Source organism: Leguminivora glycinivorella, chromosome 17, assembly GCF_023078275.1.
Source record: "Leguminivora glycinivorella isolate SPB_JAAS2020 chromosome 17, LegGlyc_1.1, whole genome shotgun sequence".
In the NCBI taxonomy this organism is placed as follows: Eukaryota; Metazoa; Arthropoda; class Insecta; order Lepidoptera; family Tortricidae; genus Leguminivora; species Leguminivora glycinivorella.
In genome coordinates this window covers 3,110,945-3,123,623 of record NC_062987.1, presented here as the reverse complement: position 1 = coordinate 3,123,623, position 12,679 = coordinate 3,110,945, and the positions used below count along the sequence as shown (strand labels likewise).

Sequence of the window (12,679 nt, the reverse complement as noted above, 5' to 3'; positions counted from 1 at the left end):
TGTATGGCGGTAACGGAATGGAAGGTTTGAAAAATGTATGGGAAATCTTGGGACATTTTTTTTTCTCCTATCAGGATCGAAAGACCTCGCGATTCTGATTATGAATCGCGTAAAAAATACCCATGTCACAAAAAAGGGGTGGACAACTTTGAAAAAATGGCCCATAGATAACTGGCCTCCGAGTAAGGTTTACACGTGTTTAGTAGAGTCGTACCTGGCATAAAAGTCCGTGGCAAAGATTCCGCTTAATCTTTTGATCGGCAAGTGTCACGAGCAATGATTGAATGTGAGGTATACATCTGTAATAATAAAACATACTTTATTTTTCGTATACGCAGTTTATTATTATGCCTAATTATTTTTTCATCACACCTGCACTTTAAATGTGCTATTTCACGCAGGCGGAGCGTGAGTTATAGAAAAATCGTTCTCCCAAGGGAATAATGAAATTTCTTGTACCGTACTTAACTTTTTTACATCTATTTACATATTTTTTACATTGCGAGTGTGATGAAAAACATTGTGTGTTACTCGGGGAGTATGAATATTACTAACTCGAGTCTTTAAATCGCGCGTAAGCCGTCGCGATTTAACTTACTCTCGTTAGTAATATTTAACTACCTCCCCTTGTTGCACAATGTTGAGCGTTGCGAGAGTTTCAAGGCACGTAGGTTAAACAAACTTTGCCACCGAGTGAAACACAACATTTTTCACCACACCAACACGAATAAAATACTGCCTATAAAACATCAAACTAAATGAAATCCAGCAATCTATTCAATATTTAAGATTCAAAATAATTATTTATAGGTAAATTCTACCAACCATCTCAAGGCATCAAGTTAAGTTTTGCTACCCGTTTTCGAATAGCAAAATTGATACTTACCTGTTGGTGTGGTGAAAACAAATATAGGTGATTACCTGTGCGGCGGCAGCAGCGGCGCGGCGGCGCGCGCGGCCAGGCGCCGCGTGTGCGCGTCGCGCGCGCGCGCCAGCCACACCACGTGCGGCAGGAACCGCTCCAGCTACAGGGGACGAGTACTCGAGTACATATAGGTACAACAATTATTACTTAATATCGATATCATATTAATAAGCGCCGGTAGCCTAGCGGTAAGTACGCGCGACTTTCGTTCCGGAATTTATGTGTGAAATGTCATTTGATATTTGCCAGTCGCTTTCCGGCGAAGGAAAACATCGTGAGGAAACCGGACTAATTCTAATAAGGTCTAGTTTACCCTTCGGGTTGGAAGGTCAGATGGCAGTCGCTTTCGTAAAAACTAGTGCCTACGCCAAATCTTGGGATTAGTTGTCAAAGCGGACCCAGGCTCCCATGAGCCGTGGCAAAATGCCCGGCATTTACCGTCACATTTTTTTACCATTTCTGGACATTTTCTCTTAATTTGTTAGACTGAGTAAGGAAAATGCTATGGTTTGTTATATATTTGTAAACGAATTACAAGACTCTTTAATTTGATATACCACACGGTAAGATGTGGTAAGATTAAACGTTCACTCGCGACTTTAGTACCGAGCTCAACGCGTAAATGCAAAAGCGGCCTTTGCAGATACCGCCTCACTGAAAACCGGCTGTGAAACTGCAATAGCAGACGTTATTGTTATTTTTTGGATTTTATGAGCTGAACCGATAGCATGGTCGCGCGATATACAATGTAACGTCAGGCCGTCCTTTTCACACTATTTGTAAGTGGGATAGGGACGGCCTGATGTTTTTATCATTTATCGCGTCACCATGCTTGACTGCCTAGTTACGAGACTTTTAAGTTCGGATGACTTGTATTCATATAGTATACCTTCAAGTTCGAGACGGTTCCCTCCAACGCAGATGGATAAAGGCGAGCCAAGAGCAGCAACGTTGGGAAAAGCGAAGGACGGAGCGTTGAGTCCGGTGACACCGATTGCAATTGATCCTGTGACAATAGGGAACTTGACTATACTTCTATTTAATAAGTCAGGTAGAAATATATAAAGTAACTGAGTTGACACTTGACCGTGACGTCACTCAATTCGATTTCATATAAATTCGACGTTCAAATTCGTTTTGACAGTTCTTAAAAAAAAGCTGATTTGACTAGGAGATAATTTTTAAGAAAAAAAAACCGCCTTCCTTTGGGGTTCTGGTGATAAATACTTTCAAATGTTGGATTATGTTATCAATTCGTCTGTATATTTTTCAAGATCGGTCCAGTAACGACGGAGATATCGAGGAACAAACATAAAAAATAAAAAAAAAACATACAGACGAATGGAGAACCCCTTCCCTTGAGATTTGGAAGGCGGTTAACAAGTAGCCTATTCACAAAATTTTGATTTAGGAGTATAATAGGCTACTAGACCCATATCAAAAATGGCACAATAAATGAATGTTTTCTATAGAATTTTACTTAAGAAACCAATATTGATAGGTTTGAGGTATTAAAAGTGCATGATGACTACGTATTTTTGACTAAAAATTATTATGATATTTTTTTAATTTTGGACACCGAAAACGCTGTCGGCGACATAGTGACGTCATAGGATTCCAATCTAACTCCTTGTCGAATCATTATGACATTTGTGCCTCATATTTAAATGTCAGAAAAATTAATAATATAAGAGAGACTTTAACAAAGGGTCAAGTAGCCTATTCGTAAAAGTTACAAATATCTACTTGGCGTATTTTTCATTGATTCTCTAGGTAAACGCAACACAAAGGAATTAGTATTTATAGTAACATAAGAAATTGTTTATTACTTTTATTTTATCAGAGATCGAAGAGTTGCGGATAACTCAGAAGGATATCCGGCCAGTCATAGTGTTGTGCACTGATAGTTTGTGTTCGCTTGAACGCGCTACGTCCAACACTCGAACTGTACTGCACTAAACTGTCAATGAATAACACTAGGTTTGATAGACTGTAGTGTTGGTGAATGCAATCTTCTTACCAGTAGGAAGTCGTAGAGTTGCGGGTACCGCAGGAAGAATATCCGGCCAGTCATAGTATTGCGCGCTGATAGCTTGTGCCCGCTGGAACGCGCTACGCCGAACACTCGCACTGTTAGCGCACTGAAGAGGAGAGTCGACGAGTTTCGCTCCTAAAAACAATAGTAAATAGGTAAATTAGGTATCTAATCTGTTCTAGTCGACCAATAATCGCTCCTTAGTATGAGGACGCTTACGCGTCGTCGTCGCTACATGCGTGTTCATAATAAGCCAAAATAAAAGGACATAAAAATATTCGTAAAATGTTCATAAAAGGCCAAAGCGTCGATGTTTGGGGAGACCCTAATACTGTCTTCGGTTAGCGCGATAGTTCGGTACTCATCAAATACAAGTATGGAAATTTATATCACGTATAGGAATCACGTATAGGTGAGGGATGATGACTACATAAAAAAAATGGCATTCTGTTTAGTCCGTCGGTTAGATTTTCCAAAAATACTGAACACATATTTTTCGCTTTTTCTAATTAATGAAAAAATACAAAGATACAGAGCATCAAAGTTCCGGAGTGAGGGCTTGTAACGTCACTTCTAAGTAAAAATGGTACCTAGGAGTGACGTCACGCGAAATTTCAACGCACTTTACCGTCGTCATTTATCGTTTACGAGAAAAAAGAAAAAAATCGTGTCTAAAATTCTTTGATAGTCTAACTGACGGACTAATTAGTTTTTTTTAGTCGTCTCGCCTATTAATTTAATAACACATTTCAACGTTTTGAACCCTTTACAGCGTTTGTGGTCAACGAGTAACTGAGGAAAATGACTGAGGTTTATTATACGCGATATAATATATCTAATCAATTTTCATAGTTTTATTTCATCATCTACTAAGACAGAAGAGTTTAGTACTCTATGTCCAAGTTTTAGCTTCGAACCCTCTAACCGCCACCACGATTAGCCTCAGCCGAGTGTTCTGCCGGCGGCGCGGTGTGCCGGTACAGAGCGCGCAGCACGAGGCTCGCGAGGTATGGGCCATGAGAGCGACAGATATACTCACCGTCCAAGTGTCCGCCTCGAACCCCTGACCGCCACCATGATGGCCTCGGCCGTGTGTTCTGCCGGCGGCGCGGCGTGCTTGCACAGAGCGCGCAGCACGAGGTGCGCGCGCGCGGCGTCGGCGGCGGCAGGCGGGCGGCGCGCCACGCGCAGGCAGAGCGCGAGGCAGCGCAGCAGCAGGCGGCCGCGCGGCGCGGTACTTTCCGCCGCTAGCTCCGTGGTCACTAAAGCCTGCCCGAAACACATGGGTTTTCATAATGTGCCCGGAAAAAGTAGTGGATAAATAAGTACATTATGCGACAGGCGTACCTAACCTATATGTTGAAGACTCGAGTTTTCAATAATCTTACACCCCGAATCAGAATGTTTTTTATCACACGCGATATAAAAAATATGCAAAAAGATAAAATTTAACGATTTTCTCTATAACTCCCGCTACGTCCACGTAAAATTGTACATTTACTGAGCGAGTATGACGAAAAATTATTTTCATCGCGATATAAACTTTACCTACTCTCGTTTGCAATATTTAATTTCTCCAAGTCGCACAATGTACGTGGTACAGTCAACAACACAGCTCTGAATACAGACAGTGTCAAAATATGTATACAGAACTTTATTATCTGTACATTAAGGTGTTTATACACATTTTTGACACTTTGTATTCATAGCTGTGTTGTTGACTGTACTGACTTTTCATCGGAAAATCGAGAAAAATATGGATATTTCGATGTCGGCGGCATCAGGCGCTCAGAAGTAGCGAAGTTTAGTATACATACTTAGTACATTGCGTGAAAAACGTGTTTGTACGGAATAGACATCAGTTTGATTTCGCTGATGCTATGTCAGCATTAATAATTATACGAAATTGAATACTAAGTATAAGTAATCACATTTAATTACCTGGATCATGAAAGGCAGACCGGCGCCGCGCCGCGTCGCGCAGTAATCAGTAGAACCGTCGGCTGCTAGCATGAACCCTTGTTCGATGGACGAGAACCACTGCAAGGGCAGTTGGTGCAGTGCGCTTTTGCATTTCCATAACCTGGAGTGACAATTATTTGACACATTGATACAAATAATGCTTTCAAGTGAAGGAAAACATCGTGAGGAAACCGGACTAATCTACATAAGGCCTAGTTACCCTTCGGGTTAGAAGGTCAGATGGCAGTCGCTTTCGTAAAAAGTAGTGTTTACGCCAAATCTTGAGATTAGTTGTCAAAGCGCACCCCAGGCTCTCAGGAGAGCCGTGGCGCAGCGCAAGGAGGATGATGATGAATATAAACAATGCTTATTTTTTTAAATATTATAAACATAAGTTCACGCTAGAATACACAAAATTGGTAGACAGAGCTCATGTGCACGTAGGGCCCGTAGGGGCTTCGCCCTTTATACTCGTATGTAAAGGCCACATAAGCCTACTGAAAGACCCCGCATTGCTTGACCATTGATTGTATTGTATCATACAAAAATGTTCACCGATCTCTCCTCTCTCCAACCCTTAGCTGCTAGCAATAACAAGGGGGCTTCACCTTACTCGTACAGAGGTGACACTATTAACCTGCCCAGTCGGTGTGTCAAGCCCAGGGACTGAAAAACCACCAAAAACCGATACCATAAAATACGGGTACAGATCGAATAGAATAGGTATCCAAAAGTATGCGTACCGAAATAAAACGATCAATGACCGATAACCTAAAATACGGGTGCCGATTGAAAACGGTCCAAAAGTAACGTTACCAGAATAAAACATACCGCTAAAGTTGACTGTGAGATATTTATGAAGTTGGAGGGTTGAATGGAGGTTAAGTAAAACTGGTCATTAATGTCATTATCATTACGGATGATGTGTGTTGTATTGCCGATAATCAATACAGGAGAGCGACAAGTAAAACTAAACATACCTTATATATGTATAGTAAATTATTGATTACATGCTATTTTATTCACATACGTGCGTGCCTGTGTGGTGACGGGTTAAGAATTTCACCACCCTCTTTCTTCCCGTGGGTGTCGTAGAAGGCGACTATGGGATATGGGTTAAATTGTGGTGTAGGCAAGAGGCTGGCAACCTGTCACTGCAATGCCACAGTTTCGTTTTCTTTTAACCCCTTATTTGCCAAGAGTGGCCCTGAAGCTTTAGTAGTTTCATGTGCTCTGCCTACCCCTTTATGGGATACAGGCATGATTGTATGTATATATGTATGTGCGTCACATGTATGTTGCAGACAGTAACGTTAAGTTACTGTTAAAGTGTTAATTAGGGATATACTAGAACCGTTTCAACCAGATCCAAGTAGCTACGTGTACCCTATTGAAAAAAAAGCCGAACGGTTTTATTACGCTTTTATTAGCTTGGATTTCAGTATGTGCGCTTGCAGTACAGGATCGTGCACTTTTGAACGTAAGAGCACGTTTGCTTGGGCTGTAGGGTCAAGTGGACTAATGAATGTAAAACGCGCGCTTGAATTTCAGGCTGCGCCCGATCCTATAGGCCACTGCTAAATGAAGAAGGAAGTAAGAGCGCGCTTGAATGTCAGGCTACGCCCAACTGTACAAGTTCAAATGTACTGGTGAATGTAAGGTCAGACTTTGCACTGCTGACCCTGTAGGGTCAAGTGCCCCGTTTCATGTAAGAGGGCTGCGCCCGATTCTACAGGGTCAAGTGTACTGGTGAATGTAATGTAAAGACTTCGCACGGCTGAATGTCAGAGCGCGCATTAAATGTCGGGCCCGGCCCGACCCTGCTGGGTCAGTTGTACTGCTGAATGTAAGAGGCTGCGCGCGCTTGAATGATTCAAATGTAAGACCAGACTTTCCACTGGTGAATGAGAATTATGAAAAAGCGCGAACCTACAGGGCAGGGCCAACATGCGCAGAATCAGGGGGGGGTCATGGGGGTCATGACCCCCCCTGGAGCCTAGGTTGGCCATACAAATAGACCACGTGACCCTCCCCCCCGGGGCCTGGGCCTCTACCACGTGACCCCCCCCCCCCCCCCCCCTGGGCACGAAGCTGGATCCGCGCTTGAGGGCCAAGTACAATGCTGATATTTATTGTTCTATGTTAGGGCAGTCGCAATACATATCTGTTCTGTGTAATTCCATACAAACATATAAATTCGTATCGAATGATCTACAAGTTAATAAACATACACAGCGATGGGTTCTTTTGTATGAAATATCATTGCGCTTTCTTTATTAAAGTGTCTAAGGATCTAAAACAATAATAATATGTACATATATTACTTAGTAATAGAAACTCCACTATCCACTATAAATAAATGGGTTTTGAAAAGATTGTCAAGCCGTGTCTGTAGGTACGCTACGCTGATCGTACGTTCTAACTCGTTGCCGCCGCTATAGATTGCAATGCATTATTTAAAGAAATGAATACGATTTGGTGTAGATTTGGGTATAGGAAATGAGGCATTAAATTAATTGTTATTAGTTATGTCAGTGTTTTTAGTAATTTTTATCGGTTTAATTCTTTTTCCCCTCACTAGCTCGGAAACACGTGTATTGTCCTTTAATACCAGCGGGTAAAAACGCATTTTATCCACTAGTGGGTAAAGTAATTTAACCTTGAATAAAGTCTAACTGCTTTAAAATTGATAAAAGTAAGTGAATCTAGTAATAAAGACGATTTACCACCTGTGGAACTACTGGAAGCAGTGATAAACGCATTTTTTGCGTTGTAGTTTCCTCGCTATACTGAGGGGAAAAGTTTTGTGTTACACTCGGGTGCAAATGTATTTTACTTCTCGTGTGTTGAAAAACTCGCAAGTTCAGGATTCTATTCTCGAACCACTCGCTTTGCTCGTTTTTCAATTCCACACTCGGCGTTAAAATACAACTTTGCCCCCTTGTATAACAAATAACTATTATTTTTACACATATTGGTCTCAAAGAAGAGCGACCGTAAAATTTCTGTCAAAAACGTCAGAACGTCACATTATTGATTATTTTCAACTCGTAATAAATAAAAGAGTAATTTTTATATAATATTTCGATAAAACAGCACAAGATCTATCTAACACTACCATTTTATGGTACGGCACAGTACAATTTTTGTGAGTAATTGTTAAACAAATAAATACTACAAATAAGAGTCATTTTTGGCCCGAATGGAACGATTCTAGCGCAAAATCGGCGCTATCTATGTCAGCAAACTATGCATTTCCGAGTAATGGCTACTTTCCTCTACACAGTCGTATTAAAACAGTTACGGAGATATAAGCCGCCACGCCATAGCATTTCTCGTTACATTTGATTTTCGGTCCGGCCACTCTACTACGGGTTTTCAAAGATACCCTTTTAAAAAATATTCCTTATCCTTAAAAAATTACCTTTTTCTCGAAAGCTGTATGTTTTTTTAAAATCTGTAAACGCCAATTTTCATTAATTTAAAAATAGAAGTAAGGTCTTCTAAGACCATTTTTGAGTGGTAGCACGGGATCTGGTAGCTGCCTTTACTGACCTGCTATATCAAAATACACCTGTATAGTAAAGAGTGACAGAGATAGCACTATTGTTAGTCAAACTCGTGGTAAGGGGCCTCTCGGGTCGTCAGATAACGATTATCATAAAGATCAAACACAAATAAATTAAAAACCGGCGAAGAGCGTGTCGGGCCACGCTCAGTGTAGGGTTCCGTAGTTTTCCGTATTTTTCTCAAAAACTACTGAACCTATCAAGTTCAAAACAAATTTCCTAGAAAGTATTTATAAAGTTCTACTTTTGTGATTTTTTTTTAGGAGCGATTATTTCCGAAAATATTAATATTATCAAAAAACGATCTTAGAAAACCCTTATTCATTTTTTAATACCTATCCAACAATATATCACACGTTGGGGTTGGAATGAAAAAAAAAATCAGCCCCACTTTACATGTAGGGGGGGGGGGGGGGGGGGGTATCCTAATAAAACATTTTTTTCCATTTTTTATTTTTGCACTTTGTTGGCGTGATTGATATACATATTGGTACCAAATTTCAGCTTTCTAGTGCTAACGGTTACTGAGATTATCCGCGGACGGACGGACGGACGGACGGACGGACAGACAGACAGACAGACATGGCGAAACTATAAGGGTTCCTAGTTGACTACGGAACCCTAAAAATGATTTCTATTGGGCCCGTAATATGCTCCAATATCGCCGTTCATCAATATCTGGCCATAAATAGAAACAATAGAATAGACATGAAGATCGGATATTTGAAAATAGGAGTCAGTTTATTTTTGAATTTGGAATGTTCTACATCGCGCTATGAACATTTTTCTTGCCGCGTATATATACCTCCGAGTCGCTTATAGGGAGGTTGGTCGGGGAGGTGGAACTAGGCTTCCGGCAGCCGCTTACACTAAAAAGTCGGGCGAAGCCCGACATTCAGAGCGCGCTGCGCGCGCTTATGATGCAGGGCGCCTGCGGCGCCGCTTACACTAAGAGGTCGGGCGAAGCCCGACATTCAGAGCGCGCTGCGCGCGCTTATGATGCAGGGCGCCTGCGGCGCCGCTTACACTAAAAGGTCGGGCGAAGCCCGACATTCAGAGCGCGCTGCGCGCGCTTATGATGCAGGGCGCCTGCGGCGCCGCTTACACTAAAGGTCGGGCGAAGCCCGCCCGATTCAGAGCGCGCTGCGCGCGCTTATGATGCAGGGCGCCTGCGGCGCGCTTATGATGCAGGGCGCCTGCGCTTACACTAAGAGGTCGGGCGAAGCCCGACATTCAGAGCGCGCTGCGCGCGCTTATGATGCAGGGCGCCTGCGGCGCCGCTTACACAAAAGGTCGGGCGAAGCCCGCATTCAGGCGCGCTGCGCGCGCTTATGATGCAGGCCCGCGCCTGCGCGCGCGCTTATGATGCAGGCGCCTGCGCGCCGCTTACACTAAAGGTCGGGCGAAGCCCGACATTCAGAGCGCGCTGCGCGCGCTTATGATGCAGGGCGCCTGCGGCGCCGCTTACACTAAGAGGTCGGGCGAAGCCCGACATTCAGAGCGCGCTGCGCGCGCTTATGATGCAGGGCGCCTGCGGCGCCGCTTACACTAAAAGGTCGGGCGAAGCCCGACATTCAGAGCGCGCTGCGCGCGCTTATGATGCAGGGCGCCTGCGGCGCCGCTTACACTAAAAGGTCGGGCGAAGCCCGACATTCAGAGCGCGCTGCGCGCGCTTATGATGCAGGGCGCCTGCGGCGCCGCTTACACTAAAAGGTCGGGCGAAGCCCGACATTCAGAGCGCGCTGCGCGCGCTTATGATGCAGGGCGCCTGCGGCGCCGCTTACACTAAAAGGTCGGCCGAAGCCCGACATTCAGAGCGCGCTGCGCGCGCTTATGATGCAGGGCGCCTGCGGCGCCGCTTACACTAAAAGGTCGGGCGAAGCCCGACATTCAGAGCGCGCTGCGCGCGCTTATGATGCAGGGCGCCTGCGGCGCCGCTTACACTAAGAGGTCGGGCGAAGCCCGACATTCAGAGCGCGCTGCGCGCGCTTATGATGCAGGGCGCCTGCGGCGCCGCTTACACTAAAAGGTCGGGCGAAGCCCGACATTCAGAGCGCGCTGCGCGCGCTTATGATGCAGGGCGCCTGCGGCGCCGCTTACCCATATAACCATAATCGGTCGCCGTTCCTACGCAAATCCTCCTATTTTGTGTACACACAGGTCTTCGGGTGTCAATGCTTAGTCGCAGTACGGTCGACGTTTAGTCGCGGCGACCCAAATGGGGACGATTGGTAACAGGCACAAATGGTCACAGAAGTGACAGAAGTGTGCACTACGCGTGCACACATTGTTACCGTTTGGCGACTACTTTCCCAAAATCATTCGTTCATTTCATTCTTTTCAAATGGCGACTGTCAGAGACGTCAAAGTAAAAAAGAAATAAAATCATTTGACATTAAAATGTAATGGCGTAAGAATTTGTTAAAGATAAATATTGTTTGCATTTGTAATATAATGTGGGCTAATTACCATGGCCAATTAAATTGATCGAGTGATTTCATAAAATAAGTCTAAATTTATCAACGCGCCATCAATTTACCTCAGTTTAACCAGTAATAATATTATTGACTATTCGGTGTTTGCGTGTTATGTATATCTATTGGTGAGGTTTTAGTGCTCCGGTGCATATACTATACTGAAATAATAAAAATAATGCCTAGAAAACCAATAAAGTTGTTAAAATATGGATTAAGACGGTAATATTCCATGTAAAAAACAGTCGCCAAACGGTCACCAAACGGTCGACAAACGGTCGCAGCGTACACGCGTGACCGAAAGCAGTGAATATTTATTATATTTTCAAAATGGCTTCTTGTATTCATTTTTACCAGGTATCCTCAAACTTTATAAACAATTAAATATGCCGTCGTACTCAGTTGCCCTCACTAAAGAAGATTAAAAAAAATTGTAACGTGCGTACCGAGCTGCTGGGTTGTAAAGGATCGGGGATCATATTATTATGGTCTTCTATAGAGCAACTAGTATTTTGCGGCATTTCACAATTGACACTTGTCGAAGTAGTCGTCATTAATATTACTATCAACATTAATTTCAGCGATCTGTACTTCTTTTGTCAAGATTTTTGTATAGATAAGTGTCTACAAATTTGTAATGTTAAAGAGACATAAATAAAACGTAGTAGAGTAAATAATGTGTTTTTTTTGTAACCCAAACAAAATACTTGTAGATACGAGTGCGGAAAAGAGGAAAATCGATACGAGTAGCGATAAATTAATACACGAACGAAGGGAGTGTTTTAAATCGACACGAGTTGTGAATGTCCTTTTCGCACGTGTATCGTACGACGATTTTCAGTACCTAAATCTAAGCTAAGAGTTTCGACCAGACAAGAAATGAATTATTGCTTGATTTGCTCGCACTACTGCGTTAAAAAAAGCAGCATCTGTACTGAAAAAAACTATCATTGCGCAACAGAAATTCTATTAATATCACAGTAAATACTCTATTTCATTTGATTCCTACTTTTATTGTGTAAAGCAACACTACACTTCATTTTTATCAATAAGAATTAAAAATTATATATTTAATACATTAAGTAACTATAAAGTGCTTATCTATTTGTATTATCATTCTGCACTTTTCTTAACTTTCCCACATTTCTATAAAATGTCGAAAAGTGCTTAAATGGTCGTCGTCGTTTATTATTATTTAATTCGCTCATATTTAAATGATTCAAAGCAACCAGTCCACAACTTCACAAGACAGTTTGAGAAACCTTCGTATTTAGTAAGTAAGTAAGTAAGTAAGTAATTTATTTCACTTTCAGATTGTCATTTGCGGATACAGTGGTTTAGGAGCAGTTCGGTAATCAGACCTACACATGTGTGTACAAATTCTGTCAATGTCACTGTCAGAAACCGTTCTGACAGTGACAATGACAGCCACAAATTCGTCCACATGTTGTTACCGTTATGTGTGAAAACGTCGACTAATAAAGTGTCGTTAAAAGTCATTCTGACAGTGACATTGACAGCCACAAATTCGTACACATTTTGTTACCGTAACGAGTGCACACGACGACTACATTTTGTTATTGTATCAATACGGTCGCATTGTTTGCACGACGTTACCACGCGTTATGTCACATTTGACAGTTAGTTACTGATTTGAAGATTTTGCGACTGAAATGGTTGTATGGGTACACTGCGCGCGCTTATGATGCAGGGC

General features: G+C 42.6%; 1 protein-coding gene across 1 annotated transcript in view; it reads right to left on the bottom strand.

Moving 5' to 3' along the window:
- The window catches only part of LOC125235371 (thyroid adenoma-associated protein homolog), a 39,290-nt gene that overhangs the window by 4,746 nt on the left and 21,865 nt on the right, over positions 1-12,679 (bottom strand). The window contains 7 exon segments of the mRNA XM_048141921.1: positions 215-299; positions 922-1,025; positions 1,815-1,931; positions 2,946-3,095; positions 4,000-4,025; positions 4,028-4,229; positions 4,902-5,043. Coding sequence (XP_047997878.1) covers positions 215-299; positions 922-1,025; positions 1,815-1,931; positions 2,946-3,095; positions 4,000-4,025; positions 4,028-4,229; positions 4,902-5,043 — 826 coding nt within the window.